This window comes from Theropithecus gelada, chromosome 10, assembly GCF_003255815.1.
Source record: "Theropithecus gelada isolate Dixy chromosome 10, Tgel_1.0, whole genome shotgun sequence".
NCBI lineage: Eukaryota > Metazoa > Chordata > Mammalia > Primates > Cercopithecidae > Theropithecus > Theropithecus gelada.
Genome location: NC_037678.1, coordinates 61188442 through 61215650, shown reverse-complemented (window position 1 = coordinate 61215650; position 27209 = coordinate 61188442). Strand labels below are relative to the sequence as shown.

The window sequence follows — 27209 nt, the reverse complement described above, 5'->3', positions numbered from 1 at the left end:
GGCTGAAAGCAAGGGCAGCTGTTTAAAACACTGCCAGAGATGAAGAAAGGGAGCACACACTTGTTTTTCTAAGTGTTTAAAAAACCTCTCAGTCCCCTTTAGTGGCTCAATTACCAAAGTGTTAAAAAAGATAGTCTATGCTATCTTCTGTGCTTAGTTTTTTAAATGCCAATGGAGTAAAAGATACATACTAGGAATATACAGGTTGTCTAGAATGACCTTATAATTCTGCACATATATGAAATACTGAAACTTAGCGTTTCCCACCATTTATTTACTCCTTCATTCAAGGTACCTACTATGTGCCAGGCATTGGGACTATTAGAGGCAGTCCCATATCTGACAGCATGGACAAGCAAGGGAGGAAGATATATACCAAACAGGTTCTTTGTGGCCTGAATATTCCTCAATAATATAATATTTGCAGTATTATTGTGAACCATATATTCATCTGGTGGAAATTCCAACGGGGCAGTGGTGAAGCTCTACTTTTTGAGATGAATGTGTAACAGAATGATGGAGTTTTGCAGGAACATGCCGAGCTTAGAGCGGCTGAGCTCATCCTTCCTGGGGGAAACTGATCCAGAAGGGAACGCCTTTAGAGAAATACACACCATGCTTGAACACGCCAATGAGAAGGGACTTATCGGCTTCAGCATCCCACCAATCCACTGGGATCTCCATGTAGTCGATGTCGGGCAGAGGCACATCCAGCTCCCTAGGGAAGGAAGGGCGTAGACTCAAAACAACAGAAAAGCTACTGGCCCAACCCTGGTATTGGGCCACAGTCCTAGTGGCATGCTGAGATGCTAAGGTAACAATAAACAATAAAGAGTTAGGAAGGCTGTGGGTCATCGTTTCTGAACCAGAGCTTTGCATGAGAATCACTTAGGGAGTGATTTAAGCATAAGTACTTGATTTCCAGGCTCCACCTTTGACAGCCTGACACAGTCTTGAAGCACCTCTTGGAGAACCCAATGTCAGTTGGTCCAGGGTGGCATTTTGGGATCCACATGTATGGAGTTCTAATGTGCACCTTATGTGAACCACAGCAAAGGCCACTGATATATTGGACATCTGAAGGTAGAGCTTCCCCAACAGTTGAATTCATACATGATTGAATGTTTAAAATAGTACCCAAATCATCGTGGCTCAGTATGTTGCCGCAACAAGTAGAGATCTTACGTACCATTTAAGAATAAGAGTCCACTCTGGAACAAGTGGGTATATCGGGAGGCCTTTCAGAGGGTAAGTGCCATAACAGGTGGCACCTCCTGGCAGTGGTCTATTAGATTAAAAATGATCAAAAACTGCATTGCTCCTGGCCAAAGGGATGCACATAACTCACCCTAGGCCAGACATGCAGGTGTTAGCCCCTCTCTGAGTTTCTGTCTGTGTTTTGAGAGCTCATATAAACCCTAAGTTCACTGTCCTCATTCATCTGAGTACAGTCCTCGCTCTTTAAGGCTTTGGGGTTTAGGGAATAGCATGCACCTGGATGGCTTCTCCCTCCCCCTCCAGCTGCCTCCGAAGTTTCTTCTTCCATCAGGCTCTTACTGTGACACAGGACTGAATGCTCCCTACCAGGCCCAGCTTCCTCTGTGGGGGTAGTGTTTCCTGATCCCCACCTTTCCAGGGATCCATGGCTCTGCCTGCACAGTGCCATGGCTGAATGACTTCTCTGGGATGAACTGCTGTTCATGTCTCATGGCAACTTCTCCACAAGAAGGTATTCAACCTTAACAGGAGCAGTAAGAGACAGAGGAATGCAGAGGAAGGAAGAGGGTGGGCAGCGGATTTACTCTCTCTGTGTTCTACCTAGCTACCACCCATGACTTCCTACACATGACAGCGGTAAGTTCAGACTACTAACACCTGATGGAAATTATCAGGCGGAATTCTGCTGCATTTATATGACTCAAATTGAACCTGTCTATCAAACACACAACCTCCCCATCCCTGCTGGAAATTACAACAGTGACTCTGAAAGGCATAAAAAGTGACAACAGTTGCTGAGAAGCCTGGCTCTGATTACAAGCTGCCCCATGGGTAGGGTTGTCTATGTCCCTCCGTCTTACTTTAGAGCTCCTATGAACTCTAGAGACACTAGCATTGCTCAAAGGAAAGCAAGAGAAAGAAGAAAACATGGCCACAGGTAATCTCAACACAAAATCCGAGTATCAGCACTCCTGGTATTCTCTAGGAATGACAGGTGTGCACAGGGCTAGCAAACTGCACCTGGTGGCCCCATTTACAAACTGGGTCTTTCTGACAGCTTTATTAAGGGCCAGCTGAGAACTTGGTAGCCTCACTCTTGGAAATCTTGGGATACTCCCACAGGATTCTATAGCTTTCAAAACACTAATTTGCAAAACTAACATGCAACAAATCAAATAGGCCGCACATATTCATATGATCAGCAAATAAAAGAAATACGTATATGAGTACTATTGCTAAGAATGGGATGGTGGGTAAAACTTCCAGTCTATACATGTCAGATCAGTAACTGACACTCATTCTACAGTAAATGACTGTTTTAAAAGAAAATTTACAACACTTTTGAGGGAAATAAAATGAACTAACTCACCAAAAGCTAGGTTTCTAAGAAATGGTTTTCTCCTTTATTTTATTTGTAGATGACCTGATGAATTGTCCTTATTCTACTTGCCTGTTCTCCCATCCGGGTCACTGGTCCTGGGCAGGGGGTAGGAGGAACATGGGCCTCTTTAAGCACAGGCAAGTTTGGCCAGCTCCATGAATAGGCATTTTATGTCAATTCTTTAACGTTGACATGTGAAGTTTGATTTGCTTTACCTGGCAGGAGTTCCTTCAAATGCTTTCTCAGCTGCTTCTCCCAGTATTTCAGCTTTTAGGTAGTACAGCATCCGGACTCGCAAAAGTACTCTATGAAAGTTGAACACATTAATGCAAACAAATTAGAACCCATAACTATCTGTGAACCACATGCCCAAGTTAACACTGGGAAATTCTGGACATTCCCATGTAGTTAATATTATGAAGTAATAGAAGAGAAGGCACTAGAGAAACAAAACATTATGGCAGACATTATTATGCTCATTCCCATTTTACAAAAAAAAATGACTACATCAGTTATCTGTTAGATCATCCTGTGAGCCACAGGGGGCAGTAGGAACAGACAGTGCTTCTCATCTTTAAGAGTACTCACCCCTTCCATGTGGCCACAGTGACCTGTTAGGCAGAGGTGGCTTCTGAAAGGCCAGCTACTGAAGAGTGAGTAGGGTGAACAGTGGTGCTTTCAAACAGTCTCACTTGTACACAGTTAAATGAACAAATGAATAAAGGCAAGTGTCTATTTTTCATGGCAATATGTCTTCTCTTCTGAGGTGCTCAATTCATTTTTATTCTGTATGGACCACAATCAGGCTCCACGGGAATGCACCAAACATGTCTCAGACAAAGCAATTAAGCAAGTATTTGTCGGGCAACTACTATATGCTCTGCATCTTGCCGGATGCTATAGGTATGTAACAAAAGTAATGCCTTTCGCCATCGGAGGACCCTTGCCCACAAGCCGGCATCATGCTCTTGGGCATCCCAGCCTGCAGAGTCATGAGCCAATGCCCAGTCTGTGGTATTCTGTTATAGCAGCAGAAAATGGACTATGACAAAGGCCTCTAAGAAAGCGCAATTTCTATCTATTAGATCTGGGTAGAAAGTGCCCCTGTGGGCTCAAGTTGTAAGTGGAAACACAAAGTCAGAACTTATAGATTGCAGAGAACCCTTATTATCTCTGGTATACCATTTCTCATCTCAGCTGTCAATCAACTCAAATAATTCTGAGAGTATTTATTATTATTATTATTATTTTTTGAGATGGAGTTTTGCTCTTGTCGCCTAGGCTGGAGTGTAATGGTGCAATCTTGGTTCACTGCAACCTCCCGCTCCTGGCTTCAAGCTGTTCTCCTGCCTTAGCCTCCCAAGTAGCTGGGATTACAAGTGCCCGCCACCACATCTGGCTAATTTTTTACATTTTTAGTAGAGATGTGGTTTCACCATGTTGGCCAGGCTGGTCCTGAACTCCTGACCTCAGATGATTCACCCGTCCTGGCCTCCCAAAGTGCTGGGATTATAGGCGTGAGCCACCGCCCCCAACCTGTTTGTTTGTTTGTTTATTTTTAAAGCCCAGAGAATAAGAACTCTTAGGAATTTACAACCACTGCCAATCCTTAATTTGTAGATGGTCATAGCTGACAGCCTCCTTAGTAAAAACTGGAATAGAATGTCAGAGTCCTGCCTGCTGAGACTTAGCTCAATTAAAGTAGGGCTTTCCTGAAAATGTCTGTCTCCTTAAGACAGGGAGAGCTGTTTCCATTTCCATAAAGAAAAACAAATGTGTTGATGTCTGACAATATCTGCAGCATGAGAGAACAGAATTTAAAGCCAATAGTATTCAATTCTCCTCCAAATGGAAGGGAAATCAATTCAGAGGATGGATGGACAATTCCTTCTAGCCAGCCCCTCCTCCCAGCTGGCATCTGAACTCAAAGGGACACACAGCTGCAGCAGTTTTGTAACGCCCTTGGTTTAGCCAAAGAAAACAATCCATTAATATTTTGGATGGCGACATATCCTTTTTTTCTTTTTAAAAGTATTTTACTGATGTGAAATATACTTCCATAACGTGCACAATGCAAAAATGTATAGCTTAAAGAATTCCTACAAACAAAACATACATGTGTATTCAGCATCCAGATCAGGAAGCAGACTATTTTCCCTTAAGTCCCCTTGGTATTCCCTTCCAGTTACTATCCCACCCCCAGTGGATAACCATTATCCTGTCTGCTTTTAGCTTGGATTTGAAACAGTGCTTTTTCACTTTTTAAAAGTTCTTTAGATGATAATTTCATGGCTAAAATAATAATCGTGCTAATAATAACACATTGAGTGCTTACTGCTGTCTCTGAAGAGCTTGTACTTTTGTGTACAATAGTTTTTATTACAGTATTGGGCATGAGACTTATCTTCAAGTATTTGAGGTGATCAAGGGAAAGGATTAAACTTTATCTGTAAAAGAAAAAAAAAAAAAACACCACACAACCCAACAACTACAGAATCATTAAGATGATGTTACAGGGAGATGGGAAAACCCAAGCAAAAGCTCTTAACCTATAAGGTAATAAATTCTTGATTACCAGAGGTGTGCAACCGGAGGCCCTCACACTGCCTACCACGACTTCTGGGAAGATAACTCTTGCATGACTTTGACACGAATTAGATCGTTTCCAAGGGTCAGATATATTGCACAGTGGTGCAAATATCCATATGCAAACTTGCCACTGTTTTGTCGCTGAATGCCCTAAGTCCCCAAGACTAAACGACATGTGAACAAAGTTTCATTTTCAATCACTATTTTCTTTTTGCTGCCCCCAGCTGTCAGCCTACAGACACAAAGCATCCTACCTCAAATGCATGCCTATCAAATAACTGAAGGCCATGAATGGCAACAGCAAACTGGAAGAGGAGGCTAAGAGTGGCAGTGACTAAGGTCACAATGTTCTGCCCTTGTTAATGTGACCTCAGGGGCAGAGGATGAACTGACTGGTTTTTGAGAGTCAAAACAGAAAAATCCTCAGGGGTATATACAATGCGATGGCAGAGGGGCCAGGTTCTGTGGGAGAGCAGAGGTACTGTTAAAGGAGTTACAGGACCTGTAACATGAATTCTGACCCAGCTGAGACCACAGATAACGCATCCTGTCTTTCTAGACCTTGCATGGAAGCAGCACAAGAGCATGAAGCGGTCTCCCTGTGACGTTCCCAGGAATCGAAGCAGTCTGAGCCGGGCTGCCAACAGGGTATGGGAGGAGGGACACTCACTTGTTGCAGTGCTGTTTGAGATGTTTCTTATAGCCGTCATCATGCAAGACCACCTCGGGGTTGCAGGTGGCCAGCCAATCTGCATCCTTTAGCTCTGGGATTAGCAGCTGGTTCTTCGTCTTCTTCCCCTTCCTCCCTCTAGGGACTGGGGCAGACAAGCCTGAAACAGAAAGAGAGCATAGGGCAAGTGGATAGCCAAGGGGGGTTAAACATGAGTTTTAGAACAGAGCTGGACTGGGGTTTGTTAGAACAGAGTTGGGCTGTGGTCTGGATAGCAGACCCTACTCCTTAGCCCATAGGTGGTGGTGGTGGGAAGGCCATGCACTTGGTCTCCTCCTTAGTAAACAAACTCCAGGACCACTTAGTCTGTCAGTAAGAATCCAAGTACCCTGTGAGGATTAAGAAAGGTGTAACATAACCTGTGCCCTTTGGGAACTACAACCTGGCTGGGAGAAAAGGAGTAATTGACTTGAAACTTCAAGGGGAGCCTTAACCAAGGACAGGGAAGGAGTGTGGCACAAGAAACGGCACAGACAGAGGTGGGACAGGGACAGGATGGTGAAATGCAGAAGGCAAGTCAGAGAGCACTGGGTGTGCATCCCTAATTCAGAGGGGGAACCCATGTGAGATTCAGGTTAGTGGGTACGACCGGATGTGGGAAACTTTAAGAGGGCCCAGTTGTACTTAAACAAAATATCACAGTTAACATTGGGAGATTCTGAGGCAGAACTGAAAGCAACATCTTTTCCCACTGGTAACATTCTGAAAAACACCTGAGAAAGAGAAGTCTCCCAAAGCACAGCCACACGGCCCTGCAGAGAAGAGGGAATGCAGTGCATGGGAATCTGTGCTTCTTAGGTGTGGCCCTGCCACCTCTCACCTGAGTGGTTCTGGAGGGTCTGGGCTTGCCCGTCTTTGGTAGGTGTGATCAGTTCCCAAATGAAACTCTTGATCTTCTCGTCCCCCTTATAATGCTTGACACAGTACACCAGGAGGGCACGGCAAATCATCTCCATGTCCTTCTCGTTCAGATGCCATTTGAATCGGCCATGAGTCAGGATGTCCTTCCACCGGCCCCAGCTGACAGTGGACATACAGACAGGTGTTGGAGGGAGGATGGGCCAGGCCATGCATGCAGCTTCCCCACAGGAGAAGAAACAAGAGCCATACATGCTTTTGTTCTCTGTAGGTCTGTTAATCATCCCAAGGGCTTTGTCCTGAAAGGCCTTTGAGGACCACCTGACTGTAGCACACTAAATATCACTAAGGTGGATGTTGGACACTGAGAACTTCATATGGCCACTACAATGTTAAACACGGAGGGACCAAAATACTGGGAGCAGGGAATAAATTTGGAATTAAAGAGTCCAGCAGCATTATTCAAAAGCAATGATGAGCTCACAGAAGCTGAACCTTTGATTTCTACCAGAGTCAAAGCCCCGCACGAATCATGCCTTGACTATAACATCTGTTGTGTGGACTCCTCATATATCCTTGGGGGATGGGGGGAAGCAGGAAATCAGTACCAGACAGCAAATTAGTACCAGAGATTTGCTGTGACAGGCATATGGAGAAAACCATGGCATGTCTGCATTGTGGTTGCAGAGCATATGGTGACTGAGGGATTCTGGGCAGAAGGCATGGTTCTCTCTTGCTCCAACAGATCCCCCTCTGCCCTGTAATCCCAAAGGTGACTGGAGAGACATCCTAGACAAACCTTGGGGACTGAAAAACAGAGGGGAACAAACAACAACAACAACAAAACCAAGCAGAGCCAATACCCACCCAAAGATGAGCAGGTTCTTCTCTACCCGGAAGCACTCCGCTCGGAGGTAGCGCCTGGCTTTGTCATTGAGGCGCCTGGATCTCGTAGGCCTTTCATCTGAGTCGCTGTCTAACTCTGAAAACTCCATGAGCTCGTCTTCCTCAAACGAGTTGTAGTGTTTGGTCTGCTTTCTCACGCGAGGTCGGTCAATCACTAAGCTTTCCTAGAAATGGAGAGGACTACTGGGAAGAAAGTCCTCTTTTTTCTACTCCTATCACAATGCATAAGTGTATCCCCAGGACACATTTGGGATAGAACCTGCCCGTCTCATCCTCCAGCACGAAGGGCTCTTCCCAGCACACCTGCTGTCTCCATGACCACAGGACAAGCAGACAGGATTCTCTGGGACTTGCTCAAGTTGGCGTGCTCCCTGACCCCCAGTGCTACTTGTCACCATCTGTTCTTTCTGTAGTCATTCTACCAGGGGTGTGGGCAGGCAAGGCCCCCCCAGTGACCAAAGTGGTGGTCAGCTCTTGCTAAGAAAGCCTGGAGTGGTGAAGACCCAGCTGTTCTGCCCAGCATGCAGAGAGCAGTCTGCACTCTGGAGACAAGACAAGCCAGAGAATTCCATCTGCTCAGCAACTTTCTGAAGACAAACGCATATTTATCTGCCTTCAACTGGTTCTATCCACTAACCCTTTGCCTTTCACTGAAAATACCATCTCCAGCTCAGGAGCCTCGGTCATTCTGATGGCTCCCCTGGCCATGTGTCTTCTATAGTCTCCATTGCTTCCTGCTCCTCACTCCTTCCCCCTATACCTCTTTCCTAAGCCAGGCTAACTTCCTGAGTACTCCACACAGCCCAGATAACAAATGTCCAGTGTTATCCCTGCTTTGATCACTGTGCTTCCCAACAAAGAAGGCTCCAATTGCTTCTGCCTGGCTACAGAGCCACCGTGCTTTCTTCCCCGGCTTGTACCCAATGTCCTGCACACACAGTAGTTTCTTGATTGTGACACTGTGAAAAATTAGAACAGGTTACTAAAGGGGACTGTAGGATCTTCTTAAACGAAGAAAATCAGCATTTCTATTTATAGGAGAAAAGAGGGTGGATTAAGCAACCTGTGGTGGTTCTGGTTGGGTGCTGGTTACTGAATTAGCTAGCTACAAGGAGGGACTGTCTCCTGGGTCTGTGGAACCATGAGAGTTCAATACTTACCTGAGAAGACACTCATCCTGCAGTGAGGTGACAGGGTCAGAGATGAAGGAAGGGAAACCAACATTTAACAGGTGCCTCACAGTGGGCTGGGCACTGGTGCCAGTTATATCCACAAATGCTACCTTGTAACCCCACAGTGTGGGCCTCACCAACTCCTCTTCTACTAATCTCAGTGGGGGTCAAGTACTTCATCCAAAGGCATACTCTGGTTTCACTCCAAAGTCCATTCTCTTTCTCACGTTTAGAATTAAGAAAACATGAGACACTGAAAGAATGGAGGTAAAGCCAACAAACTTTTGTCATGCTTTTTCCTTCTTCCTATTATGTGTGAAGTTTCTCTCACAGGAAGTGTTGAAATAGAAATAAAATAGTCACATGCAAGGGACAGAATGTTGGCTTGAGACAGAGGCCTGAACTTGACCCTGTGTCCGGTTCCAGTTCTAATTGCCTTCATCTAATTTCCCAGGTGCCCAACAGACTGAATGGCCATTTAAAAATGACAACAGTTAAGATTTACTGAGTGTTGTCTATGCGCCAGGCATATTTTAAGTATGGTACAAATATCATTTAAGAACCAAGACTCAAGAGTAAATAATGACTTGAGCTGTGTAGGAATTTACTATCATGTATGACATAAGTGAATGTTCCATGGAATAAAATATTATTATGCTGTACCTTTTCATTCTTTGCTTCAGTGTCCAGTTCAGCTATTTTAGCCCATTTCTGCCAAAAGTTAGGATCATCTAAGGAAATATCTGTTCTGTTTCCTGAAGCCACAAAGCTAGCCTGTGAAGAAGACAAGAATTAATAAACTGTGCTTGAACACAGTACAAACTAATAAAACACCAGTGTTACTTCAAATACAGGAGAAACCTAAGTATATTATCTATTTGCATTCAAAATCAAACCCTTATCAGGGCTTCCAAAATGAATGTGAAAATCTCAAGGTTATTCTTTTTTTTTTTTTTCCTTTTATTTTAAAGATTGGGTGAGCAAATTACAATTTCAACTGAAAGGATCGTTTTTTTTTGGAGCTTAAGCTTGGTAGCAGGAAGGCAAACCCTGGAAGACAATGGCAATGTGCCACTTGGTGTCTAGTTCCCTATGAAAGAGTTAACTCTTAAAACTTTTCTAGATTTTTTTTCAGTGCAACAGTTACCAAATGTCTGCTATGGAAAAGGTACTGGGCTGGGCAGTATGAGGTGTAGAGACAAGGGATCGTTCACCCATATTCTCCTTATAAAACACAGAACATCCCACTAAAAAACTTCCAGGTGTCACCAAACAGGAGATTTAATCAAACAGGTCACAAAGCTCTCACAGGACTCAGCAGTGGCTGTGGCTACGGAAACCTGAGAGTAATCTGCTAAGTTTTAAATCCAGTGGCCTCAACAGCGGAGAAAAGAGGCACCCAGACTAGAAGCTGGGAATTTTAAGTAAAATCTCTTTCCCATTAAATAAACAAACTAATTGCTTGAGTTTGGGGAATGGAGTGTTCACTGGAGCTTCCACTCTCTATCGGTGATCAAGAAGCGGTCTATAAGGAAATCAAGATGTCCACTGGAAGGTTTCAGAGCAGTCCTTGCAAATAGAGCCAACTGGGAATAGGAGTGTTTATTCTGTCTGTTAAAGATCAGCTCTCAAAGATAAGGAGTGGTATTTTCTTTGTATAGCCCCTGACTCCCTATTCAGACTTCCTTCCTCCTCTAAGGATCTATATCTTTAGATAGGCACACAGACTAAATGTGCAGCCAATTTCTAGGATTTGCATTCAGAGAAAGAGAAGCCCTGCTAATGGGTTTCAGAGAATAAACATTTTTTTTTTCTCTCCCACCCCCAACAGCTCTGGAGAGAAGGCCCTGTACCTTGGCAAAAGTGGACCCTTTCCCCTCAGACTGGATGGTGATGGTGTGCGTTCTCCTCTGCAGAATCTGGTCTATGTCTTCTTCACAGAACTTGGAACCTTCATCTTCTTCGTCCATTAAGGCTCCATAAGCACCTTTCCGGAGTAGGTCCTCCACCTCCATTTTTGAGAGCTGCTGTACCTGGACAGGTCACCAAAGGCTACTCACAAAGTGGAAAATGTATAGAAGAAAAACAGCCTCAAATCTGGTTTTTGTGGTTCAGTGCATAGTTCCTCCACGAACTGCATGTCAGAAGAACAAAGGACGTGGGCAACAAACTTCAGCTAGTGAAAACCCAGATGCGATACTCTGGGGAGGGCAGGCAGACAGTCCTCTATAGGCAGCTCTGAAATAAAGCCAAGCACATGATCCAAGGTCCCTAACATTCTTTAGGACGTTGGTTATTATCAAATGTCACAAGCCACTACAACTATGCACCATTGAAGATGGTATTTTTGACATCTTTATATTTTAGTTAAAGCCTGTATCTTTAAAAACTTCCAGATGTACCAAACAAGCAGAACAATGATTTATTCATTATTAAATAAATACGTATATTAGTATTGTAAATGATGTCATTTCTAAACTAAAAAAAAAAAAAAGATCCCATGACAAATGTGATCTTCTCAACTCTTGAGGAAAACAGGAAATGGGGTTCCAAACACCCTTTTCTGGTTCTAATTAAGAATCTGGTTCTCTTTATATCAATCACAAGAGAGAATTCCATGACTCTCTGCATGACTAACTTGAAGTATTATACTTAGTAACATATGCATAGCTAAGAGGATATGGAACATCTGGACTAAAGACAACTCATTTAGAAGGTTTAAGCATCCAATCTTCGATGCCCTAAGCCCAGAGATTAAGGAGATATTCTGCTTTGTCTGCCTATACTTTAAGACAATTTAAGAATCTTAGCTGCAATTCTTATGCCCCCAGAGGGGGAAAAATACTTTAACTGCCTTATTTTAAGCTGCTAATTTATTCATTTGCTTACTGACCATCCCGCACTTTATGTTTCTAATACGCCGAGCACTGTTAGGGGCCGAGTACACTCTCAAAGCTCAAAGTCTGAGGTATGAGATAAGGCACAGTAACAAATTCAAGGTTTTTTTTTTAACAATTTTTTTTTTTTTTAAATTATACAAATACAATGTTAAGATCCACTAGCTTCTAATAGGCACAGTTAAAAACTGTTTACTGAAATGTTACACCAAGCTGGGCAATCCTACCTCATAACTGCTTCTACAGATCTTCTTTAACCACCTAGAAAACACAGAGACCTGACTCTGAATCATGCCTGGTTGTAGGGAATTACCCAATAATGATGTGAGGGCTGGCTCAATGCAGCGAAAGTGAACCCTGAAACAGCCGTAAGAGAAGCCCGCCTGAGCTGTGCGACCAATGCTCCTTAAGACTCCAGAGTAGGCCCATCACACTCACCCCATTGGTGCCGCCCTTTCGGTTGATGTCCTGAAGAACAGCCTTGTCCAGACCCAGCTTTAGGCTGGCCTTGTCAAACATCTCACGTTCGTAGGAATTTCGAGTGATGAGGCGATAAACCTTCACGGCTTTGCTCTGGCCTATGCGGTGACATCGGGCCTGAGCCTGGGAAGAAGGAGGGTCATATACATCACGTCACCATATATATAAAACGGCAGCAGCCCTGGAAATAGGGGAGTGCTTACATGTCATGTGGTGTGAGTGGCCAGCTCTCGGTCACAAGTAACGGGACTGATTTCAGAACACAGTTCATACCCAAAGGTTGACTGCCACCTCTGTGGCCATTCATTTCTTTTCCCATTGTGTACTGACTACTGTGTGCCAGGGATAAAGCAACGAGAAGGACATGGTGTCCCATCCTGTGCCCCCGCCCCGCTGTGGTCTGTGCAAGGCACCTTGTGAGAGGCACACATTCCCAGGATGCTGTCCTGTCCTCTTGGAAGATATGCTTTGGAGCTGGTAGCACTGAAAGTTTATTTTTAAAAATTTGCTACTGAAATTTTCAAACATAGACAAAAATACAGGACAGTGTAATGACCTCTTATGGACAATCTTGTTTATTTTTACCACACTCCACCCTCCCAGATTGTTACAAAGTAAATCCTAAGCATGATACTGTTTCATCCTTACATATTTCAATACACATTTCTAAAGATACAAACTCTTATAAAATATATATTGTCATTTGCCACACTTAAAAACAACTACATTTCTGCTGTGTCACTGAACAGGTACCTTTATTCCCTGTATTTTCTCTGAACTAAGAGTTCTACCTTGGAACTTGATCAGCTTAGGATTTGAGCATCTGAATATCCATCAAGAGGCACATGGTATCTGGTCATCTTTCTTTTGAATTGATGATCATTGCCTAGATCTGTTAATTCATCAGGGGTTACCCTAATGTACAGTTCATATAGGCGGGGCAAGCTAAATATTTGATTCTTTCTCTTTATGTAATCAGTTTCCAAAATAACATCCCAAAAAGTGAGTAATGAAATTTTTTTTATTACTTCTTTATGGGATACAATGAAGGCACGCATTTAAATATATCTGCCATGTTTTACTGCACTGCAGTTATTATTCTTATTGCTGTTTACATTTGGCCCATAGGAGCCTCACTAACTTGGCTCTTGAGTTCCTTCAACATGACCTACTCAAATGTGGAAAAAACGAAGATGAGAATCAACTCTGTGGTATTTGAATGGACTGAAGGTATCAGTATGAACTCATGGTTAGGTGTATATGTATATATATACACATATACATACACATACACAGATAAAGAAATAGGTATGGATATGTGTACATTCATGTTTGTATGTTATATCAAAGACTAGTAGTCTTTTGATAGTTCCCTTGCTTTCAACATATTCTACATTCCTCTTATACATTTCCTGTCCAGACCTGGCTTCAGCCATTTTGTTTCCAGGAGTCCTAGTTTCTTTTAGTGGAAATGTTTTTCCCCCCTGAGTAAGCAAGCAGAGGGGTGATTACTGACACCGAGAGGAAGCGGTGGCCACGCCATGTGAGTGAGCCCTGCGGGTATCACTGGACACCCAGGGCCCTTCCTTATCTTGGCCCAGAGCAGTAAGAAATGTGGCCCTTGCTCCTCTGTGAGTTAGTGGCAGAGCAAGACTGGAGCCTTGTACTTCTGCTCCTGCCGCATGATCTTGATCCTGGAGTCCAGAATTGCAAGCAATGGGTGTCCCCCATGTCTGAGGCCAGGCTGTTTGAGTTGGATTTGAAGTTACTGGACCCAGAGAAAGGGGTAAGTCTAAGCAGGAATTCTATGTTTGTGCATAAGGGGCTCACCCAGTGCCAGAATCCCTGGATATGGAAGCCTCCATCCATACCCTGCCCACATTCTTCCCCTAACCTCATGGCTGAAAATGACACCAGAATTCCTATAATTCAGTACTAAAGTGACCCAAAGACTAAGAAGCCCAGTAAGTACTGGGACAGAAAAGAGGCCACTGGGGCGTACAGGAAAATACCATTAGAGCAGGGTGGATCCCAGGCACCTCCTACCACTTGGTCCACTGTGTTACAGAGGTCTTCCTTGCAATAAGAAAGCCTGAAGTTCATCTTGGTGCCCAAAATTTGCATATCCTGTGATACGGTTTGGCCGTGTCACCATCTAAATCTCAACTTGAATTTATCTCCCAGAATTCCCATGTGTTGTGGAAGGGAGCCAGCGGGGAGGTAACTGAATCACAGGGGCCAGTCTTTCTAGTGCTATTCTCGTGATAGTTAATAAGATCTGATGTCTTTATCAGGGATTTCCACTTTTGCTTCTTCCTCATTTTTCTCTTGCCACCGCCACATAAGAAGAGCCTTTCGCCTCTTGCCACGATTCTCAGGCCTCCCCAGTCATGTGAAACTGTAAGTCCAATTAAACCTTTTTTTGTTTCCAGTTTTGGATATACCTTTATCAGCAGCATGAAAACGAACTAATACAGTAAATTGGTACCAGTAGAGCGGGGCATTGCTGAAAAGATACCCAAAAATGTGGAAGTGACTTTGAAACTGGGTAACAGGCAGAGGTTGGAAGAGTAGTTTGGAAGGTTCAGAAGAAGATAAGAAAATGTGGGGAAGCTTGGAACCTCCTACAGACTTGTTGAATGGCTTTGCCCAAAATGCTGACAGAGATATGGAATGGTTTCAGAGGGTGAAAGCGCCAGACCTTGGCAGCTTCCACATGATGTTGAGCCTGAGGGTCACAGAAGTCAGGAACTGAGGTTTGGGTACTTCCACCTAGATTTCAGATGTATGCAAATGCCTGGATGTCCAGGCAAAAGTCTGCTGCAGGGGTGGGGCCCTCATAGAGAACCTTTGCTAGAGCAGTGCAGAAGGGAAACGTGGGGTCAGAGCCGCCACACAGAGTCCAGGCTGAGGTGGTCTCAGATGGAGATGAGGAACTTGTTGGGAACTGGAGCAAATGTGACTTTTGTTACATTTAAGAAATGAGACCGGTGGCATTTAGCCCCTGCCCTAGAGATTTGCAGAACTTTGAACTTAAGAAAGATGATTTAGGGTATCTGGTGGGAGAAATTTCTAAGCAGTAAAGTGTTCAAGGGGTGACCTGGGATCTGTTAAAAATATTCAGTTTTATAAGGGAAGGAAAGAATAAAAGTTTGGAAAATTTGAGCCTATGCGATAGAAAAGAAATGTCAATTTTCTGGGAAGAAATTCAAGCTGGCTACAGAAATTTGCACAAGTAACAAGAAGCCTAATGTTAATCCCCAAGAGCATGGGGAAAATGTCTTCAGGCCATGTCAGAGACCTTCATGGCAGCCCCTCCCATCACAGGCTTGGAGGCCTAAGAGGAAAAAGTGGTTTTGTGGGCTGGGCCCAGGGTCCCTGTGCTGTGTGCAGCCTAGGGACTTGTTGCCCTGTCCCAGCTGTTCCAGCCGTGGCTGAAAGGGGCCAACGCACAGCTCAGGCTGTGGTTTCAGAGGGTGAAAGCACCAAACCTTGGCAGCTTCCACATGGTGTTGAGCCTGAGGGTCACAGAAGTCAACAATTGAGGTTTGGGAACCTCCACCTAGATTTCAGATGTATGCAAACGCCTGGATGTCCAGGCAAAAGTTTGCTGCAGGGGCGGGGCCGTCATAGAGAACCTCTGCTAGAGCAGCGCAGAAGGGAAATGTGGGGTTGGAGCCCCCACACAGAGTCCCTACTGGGTCACTGGCTAGTGGGCTGTGAGAAGAGGGGTACCATCCTTCAGGCCCCAGAACTGCAGATCCACTGACAGTTTGCACTGTGTGCCTGGAAAAGCCACAGACACTCAACGCCAGCCCATGAAAGCTGCTGGGAGGGAGGCTGTACCCTGCAAAGGCACAGGGGTGGAGCTGCACAAGACAACAAGAACCCACCTCTTGCATCAGCATGACCTGAATGAGAGACCTGAAGTCAAAGGAGATCATTTGGGAGCCTTAAAATTCGACTGCTCTGGTGGATATCAGACTTGCATGGGCCCCCTTTGTTTTGGCCAATTAATCCCATTTGGAATGGCTGTATTTACTCAATAACTGTATCCAAATCATATCTAGGAAGTAACTAGCTTGCTTTTGATTTTGCAGGCTCATAGGCAGAAGGGACTTGCCTTGTCTCAGATGAGACTTTGGACGGCAGACTTCTGGGTTAATGCTGAATGAGTTAAGACTTTGGGGGACTGTTGGGAAGGCATGATTGATTTTGAAACGTGAAGACATGAGATTTGGAGGGGCCAGGGGCAGAGCGATATGGTTTGGCTGTGTCCCCATCCAAATATCAACTTGAATTGTATCTCCCAGAATTCCCACATTGTGGGAGGGACCCGGGGGGGAGGTAATTGAATCATGGGGGCTGGTCTTTTCCATGCTATTCTCACGATAGTTAATGAGTCTCATGAGATCTGATGGGCTCATCAGGGGTTTCTGCTTTTGCTTCTTCCTCATTTTCTCTTGCTGCTTCCACGTAAGAAGAGCCTTTTGCCTCCCACCATGATTCTGAGTCCTCCCCATCCATGTGGAACTGTATGTCCAATTAAACTTCTTTTTCTTCCCAGTCTCTGGTATTTCTTTATCAGCAGTGTGAAAATGAACCAATACATCCTGGTTTACCAAGTTGTTCTTGGGGCATGAGGGAGGGCTGAACTTGTTCTCCACTGTAACTTTCTTAGACTCAACAATGCTGGTCACTTCCTGGGAGATCCAGACCCCACTGAGGAAGGAGCACATAGCTGGCAGGCAAGGGTTTATGTGTGAGGCCACCAAGCATGGGCAGCAGAACAGACCCTGGGCTCTCTGTGCACAGCAGAGTCACCAGGAAGACCAGAGCAAAGGTCTTCATAGCATGGGAATAGCTAATTTTTCCTCTCTCTTGCCAGGCTGCAGGGCAAGTGGCTGAGAAACAGTCTAGTCATAGATAGGAGCAGAAAACTTACAGAAAACAATCTGGATGTCCTAGGGGTGATCCCTGCTACTAGGGATGGTCATGGTTTCCAGGGCCTACTCAGTGGGCAAATATAGGAAGTGTTTGTGTGTGCACAGTGTATATAAACATATGCATATATAAAACAAAATACATCATGAGGTCATACTGATATTTTTAGTTCAAATTATGATTGAGGGATTTTAGTTTCATCAACCTCACATTTGTATTTCTTTAACCATGTTGAAAAACTCAATTTTCAACCACACCAATATCAGTACTCATTTGATTTGTCCCATAATATAACATTTTCAGAAAACCAATACCATTACAACTCATTTAAAACATAATTACCAAAAACATGCAAGATTTTCTCTCCCCCAGCCACTTAGGGTTATATCCTGCTAAGTATGTATAGTGTTTTAAATACACACTTGAAAGTAGGTTTCTTCTCTATAGTTGCAAGGTTAGCAATCCTCAAACTACTTTCTGTTTAATCTAGGATTCAGCAAATGAGTAAAGATACTGGCGGTAGCAAAAGTAAGGGCTTTCACTGTTGGAGAAGGAAATTATAAATACGGAAAGGAGGAAAACAAAATCTGTGTTGCTAGAATGAACTGGAGGTATCAGTGTTAACTCATGGTTAGGTGTACATGTATATTTATACACACATATACATACACATAAAGGTACAGAAACAGATATGGATATGCATGTTTATGTATGCACTTGTGTGTATACACACATATACAAATTAATGCATATATTTACACATATGCATATTTATAGTCTCTCTTTCTGTGTGTATTCCAGCTATGTCCACTGGGAGGGCCTAGAAGAAACATCATTGCAGTAGCAATGAATGCACCTAACTCCTGAATCTTGATTACTAAAAACCATTCTCTATACAACAGAGCCACAGTGTGCTAGAGAAATGGCTAACTGTAGCTAGGGCTGTGGTAGAGAAAGTATAGGGTAAGTCTGAAACATATTACTGTGTCAGATGTAAGAAAGTACTCAATGAATGAGAGAGACATATGAGAATAACACTTAAAGCTTGAAGAGACTCCACTGGCTAAGTCTAGAACTATACGAACAGAACATCAAAATAAAGATAGTAACAGATTATAACTCACTACATAAAAAAAGAACCCATGTATTCATATTGACATAAATAAATGGGAGAAAAAGGGAACACTCTTCCTTATAGTAGAATGCTAACTAACCAGTTCAGAGCGACAGAAAATCACCACTTTGTAACCATCAAAGTGATGATCGATTCAGCCAAAAATAATCAATGGATGCTAAAACCAATGGATGATACTTTGATGAGGAATAGGTACAGTTCCAATTTATTTCTCCAAAATTACTTATTATTTTCAAAGGGAAAAACAGAAACTTTATAAGTGGAGAAATCTGACAGACATCACTGTACTAAGTGATCAAAGTTACCATCATCAGACAAATGGACACCATGTTATTCCTGATGTGATATATTGAGATGGCTGTGTCAGTTCTGTGTTAGTACTAAACCTAGATCCAACCCTGAGGAAATACAGACAAATTCAAACTGAGGGACAACCTACAAAAAAAGTGGCCAGTACTCTTCAAAAGCTTGAAGGTCATAAAATAAAAAGAAAAACCGAGGAACTGATCCAAATTAATGGAGACTAAAGAGACACGACAGCTAAAGGTAATGGGTGATCCTGGATTGGATTCTGGACTGGGGAAATGACAGCTATAAAATATGTTGAAACAAATGCTAAGATTTGAATATGAACTGTGGATTGGAGAACAGTATTTTTATTTCTTGATTCTGAGAACTGAACTGTGAATAAACAAGAGAAAGTCCTTGTACTTAGTGAAATACACAACGAAAGTATTTAGGGGACAAGGGGGTACAGTGCCTGCAACTTACTCTCAAATATCTCAGTCAAAAAGTGATGTCGGTGTCTATACATGTACTCAGAGAAAGAAAGGGATAGAGACACAAAGGAGAGAGTGAGAAAGGGCAAAAATGATAGAGTCAATGAGGCAAAATGTAAACACAGCTGGTGAATCTGGATAAAGGGTACGCTGGAGTTGCAAAATGAAATTATATAGAAATAAAAATGTATAAACATCAAATATAGACCCTTGAAATAATCCTTTTCTGTGAGTTATATGCTATTCACTTGATACACAGCTAGATTTAATTGTTTCATTTTGCTTTTGAGTTTTAGGAATTGATGTTTCCCCCTATTAATTTAACCACACTGAAGCAGGTGGTGAAGAAAACAACTAAACTAAGCAACTTTGGCAAATAGTATTCTGATTATATACTGTAATACTAAAGCCCAAAACCCATTATAGACCAACATTATATTCTGGTAAATGTATTTTTCACAAAATATGGGTTAGCAATTCTAAAACTACTTGATGTGTATACTAGGATGAAATAAATGGGTAAATATACCGTGTTATGATAACAAGGTCCAGGCTTCATCCTGCCAGAGAAAGAAGTTACAAATAAGGAAGAGGAGGAGACTATAATGAACGCTGTGATGCCGCACTGTAATCAGAAAATTCACTATGAATGAATATATACAGAATAAAAATAGCTGTGTGGTGTAAGTGCTTGTGTAAGTATGCATACATCTGCTTCCTAGCTCCATGTGCAAAGAGGTTCTAGAAGCAACAACATTCCAGTAGCAGTGGGCATACCTAGTAGCCAGAGCTTGGTTTCTAAATGCTATTCTGAAGTAAAAGCAAGCAAGGATCGTTGGAGAATGGTCAATTCCCAGGCGGGGGCAGGAAAAATGTAACATGAACTTGAACATCTCTTGGTGCCAGAAAGTAAGGAAGCACTCAAAAAAACGATGGGAGCATGTCAAAAAACATAGAAGCCAATGTGAAGGAGCTACCAATGGCCAAATCTGAACAACTTGAAAACAAAATAGAGTAATGGATTATAAAATAAAAGAAATATCCACAAGTCAATACTGATATAAATAAATGGGAGACAAAGGACAACTTTGTTATAATAGAATTCTTATTAATAAATGTAGAAGGAATGATGAGAATAGAAAATTACCATCAGCTAAACACCATGGTAATAATTTACTGAAAGCAAGAACCACTGATGGAAGCTAAAATTAATGGACAGAAGTAGGATGAAAACCAGGATAAGAGTCTCAAAATATTCACTCAGAAGATACTAATTTTTAGAGATAAATACAGTTATTTTATGGTGGAAAAACTTGGCAGATGGCACATTAACCAAGTAATCAAAGTTACATCACAAGTAATAAGATGTAGGTCATATCATGCATTCCCTGATAAAATGCACTGAGGAGGATGTAATATGATTTCTATGATACTCTTGCCTAAAATGCGTAACCTCAAATCTCACCATAAGAAAACATAAGGCAAATACAAACTGAGAACTGTCCACAAAACAGCTGGTCAGTACCCTTCAAAAGTGTCAAGGTCATGAAAGATAAAGAAAGACAAAGGAATTGTTACAGACTGGAGAAGGTTAGGGAGTCCTAACTTCTAAATGGAATGTGGATATTGAGCCAAAAAAAAATATTTCTAGGAAACTGAAGGAATGAATATGAATAAGGTCTGTAGATTAGTTAAAGAGCATCATATCAATGTTGCTTTCTTGGTTTCAATCATTATACTATGGTTATATAAAATGTCAACATTAAGGGATGCTGGGTAAAGTGTACATTGGAATTCTACATAATTTTTGCAACTTTTTAAAAAGGTTAAAAAATTAATTTTGTTTTAATAATGAGGTAAAAAAAAGAGTTCCAAAGTCAAATACACAAAATGGCATATTTGGAAAAACTAGTTTATTTCCCTGTCACTTCCATCCTGTTCTCTAAGGGTAACCATTTAAAAACGAAGTTTGTAGGCCGGGTGCGGTGGCTCATGCCTGTAATCCCAGCACTTTGGGAGGCCAAGGTGGGCGGATCACAAGGTCAGGAGTTTGAGACCAGTCTGGCCAACATGGTGAAACCCCGTCTCTACTAAAAATACAAAATTAGCCAGGCATGGTGGCACGTGCCTGTAATCCCAGCTACTCAGAAGGCTGAGGCAGGAGAACTGCTTGAACCCAGGAGGTGGAGGTTGCAGTGAGCCGAGGTCACGTCACTGCACTCTAGCCTGGGTGACAGGGCAGGACTCCGTCTCAAAAAAACAAAAACAAAAACACACACGAAGTTTGTTTTAGTTTTATCTTCGGTAGGGAAGGGACAGATACAAAGACACACAGCCTTTTAAGATAAACGCTAGCATACAGTACAAACTTCTTCTACCTTATTTTTTTCCCCACTTAACAATATACCCAGGGTACAATTCCATAGCAGGATACAGTGATATTGTTCATTCTTTTTTCAAAGCTGAATATACTATAGTTTGTTCAATTAGTCATCTATTGCTGAATAGAGTTGTGTAGTCTTTGGCTATTATAATTCGTTGCTGGACCTTCTTTCTGTATCTTTAGCGGCAGCAAATCTCTGCTACTGGGAGAAGGTTTGATGAATGATTCTGCAAATTAAGGAAGTGATCAAGCTAAACAATATGGTTTATGAGACCTGATTTCTTTTTCTGGCTCATATGGTGTTGAGGGTAAATTACTCTAGGGAGTTGAAAAGTTCTGAGCAAAAGTATCACGGAGGAGCCCTGCAGACACTGCTAATGGCCTTCGTAGCATCCAACTCTTTCTTGCTCACTACCAGAACCCTGATTCTTGTACAGGGCGGCAACATGTTCAACCAAAACACTCCCGACCTCCCAGGGATGGCCAGGTAACACAGTCCTAGACAATGAGGTGTAACAGAGCCTCCTGAAGGTATGTGCCAAAGTTCTGCTTGCCAGTAAAATCCAACATGCCTTCTTTCCTTATTTTTCCTTTCTGGGATGGAACCAAGAGGCTGTAAACCACACATACTGAGGCCAGTAGAGCAGAAAGACAGGAAGAACCCGGGACTCCGACGACACTATGAGGTCGCCTCACTAGTCCTCAACTGCCTACCTCTGGACTTGTTAACCGAGAAAAATAAACCCCTGTTTGGAAAAGCTGAGGCCACAAACAGCTAAATTACATAGAAATAAACATGTTCTCCCCCAAGATGACTTACCTGAAGGACAACAGGGTGAGTCCCATCACATTTAAGAGACTCATCATTTTACAGTCAAATCTCAAACCATTCTTTATTTTCCTAAGAGAACTTGACCAAACAAACATGAGGTAGAGAAAGAAACATTCAGAACCAGGGCCAGGAACTCAGATGAAGTTCAAAGGAAATGCATCAGCAAAGGTATAAATATAAAAACCTTTGGAGTAAAACACAATTAGGGGGCGGTGGTGCTACGATACCTGGAGAAAATTATAGAGCTCTAATGATTTGTGGGCTCACAATTTGTTCTTTATTTTTTAATACATTTGTGGTGGGCAAAGGCCAAAGAGAACTGAGTAACGATGTTCTGACAATGAAACAAACAAACAAACAAACAAACAAAAACAGGCTGGGTGTTGTGGTTCTTGCCCATCTTCCCAGCACCTTGGGAGTCTGAGGCAGGACTGCTTGAGGCCAGGGGTTTGAGACCAATCTGGGCTGTCAACATAGCAAGACCCTCTCTGAGGTTAAATCTGTCAGGTAAATAAGTCAAGAACTAGCTGAGAACAGGAAGCACAGATGAATTCACAGAATGGGAAAGGGGTGCTTTTGGGCAGCAGAAAGGAGTTAAAAAAAAAAAAAAAAGAGGACATTGACAAGGAGAGGCAGCAGCATACTCAAAAGGAACCTGATTCATTCTGTTTAGGACTGGTGCTGTGTAATAAGTGCCTGTCCCATCCTGAGCTTCAGGGGTGCCACCTATTTACATCCCACTCTACATGGTCATACTCTTTGTTCTGTCTGGAACATTCTTCCTTCTTATCTCGTAATTTAAGATCCTTTTCATTATTTCTGCTCAAATGTCATCTTCTTAAAGAAGTCTTCCTAGACCACTCTTATCTAAATCAGAGCAAAGAACTCCCATCATTCTTCTTCTTCTTTTTTTTTTTTGAGATGGAGTTTTGCTCTTGTTGCCCAGGCTGGAGTGCAATGGCATGATCTTGGTTCACTGCAACCTCCACCTCCCAGGTTCAGGCAATTCTCCTGCCTCAGCCTCCCGAGTAGCTGGGGTTACAGGAGCCCACTCCCATGCTGGGCTAATTTTTATATTTTTAGTAGAGACGGGGTTTCACCATATTGGCCAGGCTGCTCTTCAACTCCTGACCTCAGGTGATCTGTCCGCCTCAGCCTCCCAAAGAGGTGGGATTAGAGGCGTGAGCCACTGCGCCCAGCCTCAACTCCCATCATTCTTATCCCCTTATTTTATTTTCTTTGCAGTAAACATTGCTTATCTGTAATTATCTTATTTTTCCTCATTTATTGTCTGCCTATCCTACTGAAATAAAAGTGTCAGTCTGGCTCACCGGTGTCTCTCCAATACTTTAAGTAACACCTGGCATGTTCCAGTGATCAAGAGATAGTCACTGAATAAATGACTACATAGTATACTATTTGTGTATACATTTACAAATTATTACTTTCTCATAGCAAAGAAAACTCAACAGGTGCAATCCTCCAAACTCCAGACACACACACTGTCAAGAAATAGGGGATGTAGGCGGGGCGTAGTGGCTCAGGCCTGTAATCTCAGCACTTGGGAGGCTGAGGTGGGTGGGTCACTTGAGCTCAGGAGTTCAAGACCAGCCTAGGTAACATGCGAAACCTCTTCTCTTCAAACATTACAAAAATTAGCCAGGCATGGGGCTTGTACCTGTAACCCCAGCTGTTCGGGAGGCTGAGGTAGGTGCAGGTTGCAGTGAACTGACATCGAGCCACTGCAGTCTAGCCTGGACATCATAGTGAGATTTTGTCTTCTGAAAAAATAAAATTAAATTAAAAAGAAATAGGGGGTGCAAGCAACATGGTGGCAGCAGAGTAAGAGGCACAGGGGTCCAGTGACCTCTCCCCCTCGGAGCAGTGTGGGTTTCCTGAGACCTCCTTCTGGCGATTGTGGAAAGGGCCTGGCTCCTCACTCTGGACTCCCAACTCACTTCCAAAATCCTGCAGAGACATGCAGCAGCTGCATTATCCTGTGGCTGTGCTGTTGGCCGGGACATCTGCTCCCACACTTTCTGAATTCCGCCTTCAGGGACCTTAGCAGCAGGAAGGACACAGAACTGTGCAGCCCACCACCGTTATCTTGAACCCTCTTCAACCCTAAGGAACTCTTGCCTCCAGGTGCAAAAGGTCCCCCAGAGAATAAGAAAGAAGCAGAAGTATCATGGAACAATGGAAGAGGAAGGTGCTTATTGTCTCTGAGGGGGGCATGATACCATGTTATTCCCAAGAGGTCTGCCTTTGCCGTCAGGGGTAGCAGCAACAGTGGCCTACTTCTAAGAAGAAAGAAGATAAAAACCCAGTTTTTCATTTGTCTTTCCTTCTCAGGCTACTGTTATCGTCTTGTGTCACTTCTTAACCTTAGGTGTTATCGGAAACCTAGACAACACCTGCTGCTGCTGCTGCTGCTGCTGTGCCAGGACTAAATTAGAGCCTATGTCTTCTAAATGATGGTGAGAAAAGGCGAACTGATACCCTTCAATTCTGTACACACATTGATGCTAATACAGACATATTCAAGGTTTGGGAGAGGGTGTGGCACTTACCTGACTCTAGATAAGATCTCCCCATTAAGGGGATGTAAAAATTGGTTTTCCTTTAATAGTCCAGATGAAACAATAATATTGTTAAGATCTCTCAGTGCTAACTTTAATCTCTTTTGTTATTCCTAAGTAGTATGCAGTTTCTATCCTGGATCCTAATGAACCTGTGCCTTCATTTTCTGGAAAGCAAGAGGAGGAGAGGAGGATTTGGGAAGAGGAACACGATGATCTCAGCGTCCCAGTCTCCACACTCTCTCTGGATTAAATATTCTATATTTATAGCACGTGGGTGCAAGGTCAAATGCCAAGGGGCATGGGAATGTGTGTGTTTGTGTGGGGAGTGTGCATCGCTCCGTGGACAGTCTCCAGCCCTCTTGCTTTTGGAAAAACCCTTTTGCTCTCTTCCTCATCACACCAAGCAAGCAAGAACCTTGCTCCATCTCTGTGGGAGACACAGAATTTGGAACTTCCTCTATCACATCTTTTTTATAGCCCACCAGTCCCACTCACTAACAGCCATTCTTCTAGTCCCCTGTCCTAAAACTGCTCTACATTTCTCAATTCTTTCATCTCTACCTAGACATTAAAAAAAAAAAAGGATGATTCCTTCTGAGTTGTACAAATGTTCTTTCTCACGCGGTAACCTTTTGCTGCATTCTCCATACGAATTCCCACCCTGCATCTTCCACCTTGGATCTTCCGCAGTGCTGGTCTTCTTCATTTCTTCATTCAGGCTGAGCATTAGAGGAAGTTCAGAAACTGACTCAACACACTAATAAAGTTCACACTATCCAATTTCAGTTTGGACTTCACTGCTATTCCTTAATTCATCTCTTGCCAGCTCCCCAGCAGTGGACATTGAGAACAGCTACTCCAAAGCTTCTCCCTTCATCTAAGACCCTCATTCTGGACAGCCCCACCCAACCTCTCTGGATGCTACACATATAAATCAGTCACCTCAGATGACTTCGCCTTCTCCACTAGGTTTGAATATTCACTCCACTAGGTTCTTGCTTTTCCCATTGGCACTGCACCTATTCAATTGGTAATATTTACACTTCACCTCAGTGAAGCATGGTCATTCCAAAATCTTTGCCTCTGGCCATGAGCCGTTGCCAGCCCCATGCTTCCACTGATCCTCCTGGATATCCCTTTAGGAATGTCCAGCCAGGTGTTCTCAAACTGGCCATTCAACTTTGGTTTCCTGTGCCATTATTCTCCCAGCTGCCATGCCTCACAGTCAGGTGAGCATCACAAAGAAGCCGAGAACTTTATAACTGTCAAGGACTTAAGAAATCATGTTTTGGGGTTGGCAAAAATCTGAAAAGGGCCTGATAGTAAATATTTCAGGTTTTGTTGGCTATGAGGTTTCTGTTGCAACTACTCAACTCTGCCACCATAACATGAAAGCAGCCATAGATTATATACTTACAAATGGGTTAGATTATATTCCATTAAAAGTATTTTTAAAAACAGGCAGCAGGCCAAAAGGCAATCATTTTCCACCCCTTAATCTGTATCATTGTTATAAGTAAGTTCTTGATAATGAGCTGATCAAATATTAGTTTTTGCTTATTATTATTTTAGGGTTCAATGTGTTACTCCTTTAAAAATGGGTTATTCATTATATTTAGCAACTCATTTTCAGCCACCTTTTCACCAGTAGAAAGATGGTAAGCTAGTTATAATCACTGGTTTTCTTTGAGGTTGCATGTTGAACATAGTTTACTTTATGATGTATAACATGAAATATTTTCAGAGTTTTGTTTTTGTTTTTTTTTTGAGACAGAGTCTTTCTCTGTCGGCCAGGCTGGAGTGCAGTGGCGCAATCTCAGCTCACTGCAAGCTCCGCATCCCAGGTTCACACCATTCTCCTGCCTCAGCCTCCTGAATAGCTGGGGATTACAGGTGTCCGCCACCACGCCCAGCTAATTTTTTTTTGTATTTTTAGTAGAGATGGGGTTTCACCGTGTTAGTCAGGATGGTCTCAATCTCCTGACCTTGTGATCCTCCTGCCTCGGCCTCTCAAAGTGCTGGGATTACAGGCATGAGCCACCATGCCCGACCATTATTTTCAGAGTTTTAACCATCACTAACTTAATAATTTAAAGCACTAGTTTTCAACTAATAGCCTGCTTTCTTCAAACACAAGTTTATGTGGAAACTCATTAAATGAAAAAGACAAAGGGCCGGGCGCAGTGGCCGACACCTCTAATTCCACCACTTAGGGAGGCCAAGGCGGGCGGATCACCTGAGGTCAGGAGTTCAAGACCGACATGCCCAACATGGCAAAACCCCATCTCTACTAAAAATACAAAAATTAGCCAGGCATGGTAGC

General features: G+C 43.0%; 1 protein-coding gene across 1 annotated transcript in view; it reads right to left on the bottom strand.

Annotated features, from left to right (window-relative positions):
• CHD6 (chromodomain helicase DNA binding protein 6) overlaps positions 1-27209 on the bottom strand; it is a 214427-nt gene that overhangs the window by 46219 nt on the left and 140999 nt on the right. The window contains exons 18-25 of the mRNA XM_025399445.1: positions 12190-12354; positions 10708-10887; positions 9518-9628; positions 7644-7846; positions 6739-6938; positions 5859-6018; positions 2815-2904; positions 615-718 (exon numbers count right to left, since the gene is read on the bottom strand). Coding sequence (XP_025255230.1) covers positions 615-718; positions 2815-2904; positions 5859-6018; positions 6739-6938; positions 7644-7846; positions 9518-9628; positions 10708-10887; positions 12190-12354 — 1213 coding nt within the window. The remainder of the gene's footprint in view (positions 1-614; positions 719-2814; positions 2905-5858; positions 6019-6738; positions 6939-7643; positions 7847-9517; positions 9629-10707; positions 10888-12189; positions 12355-27209) is intronic.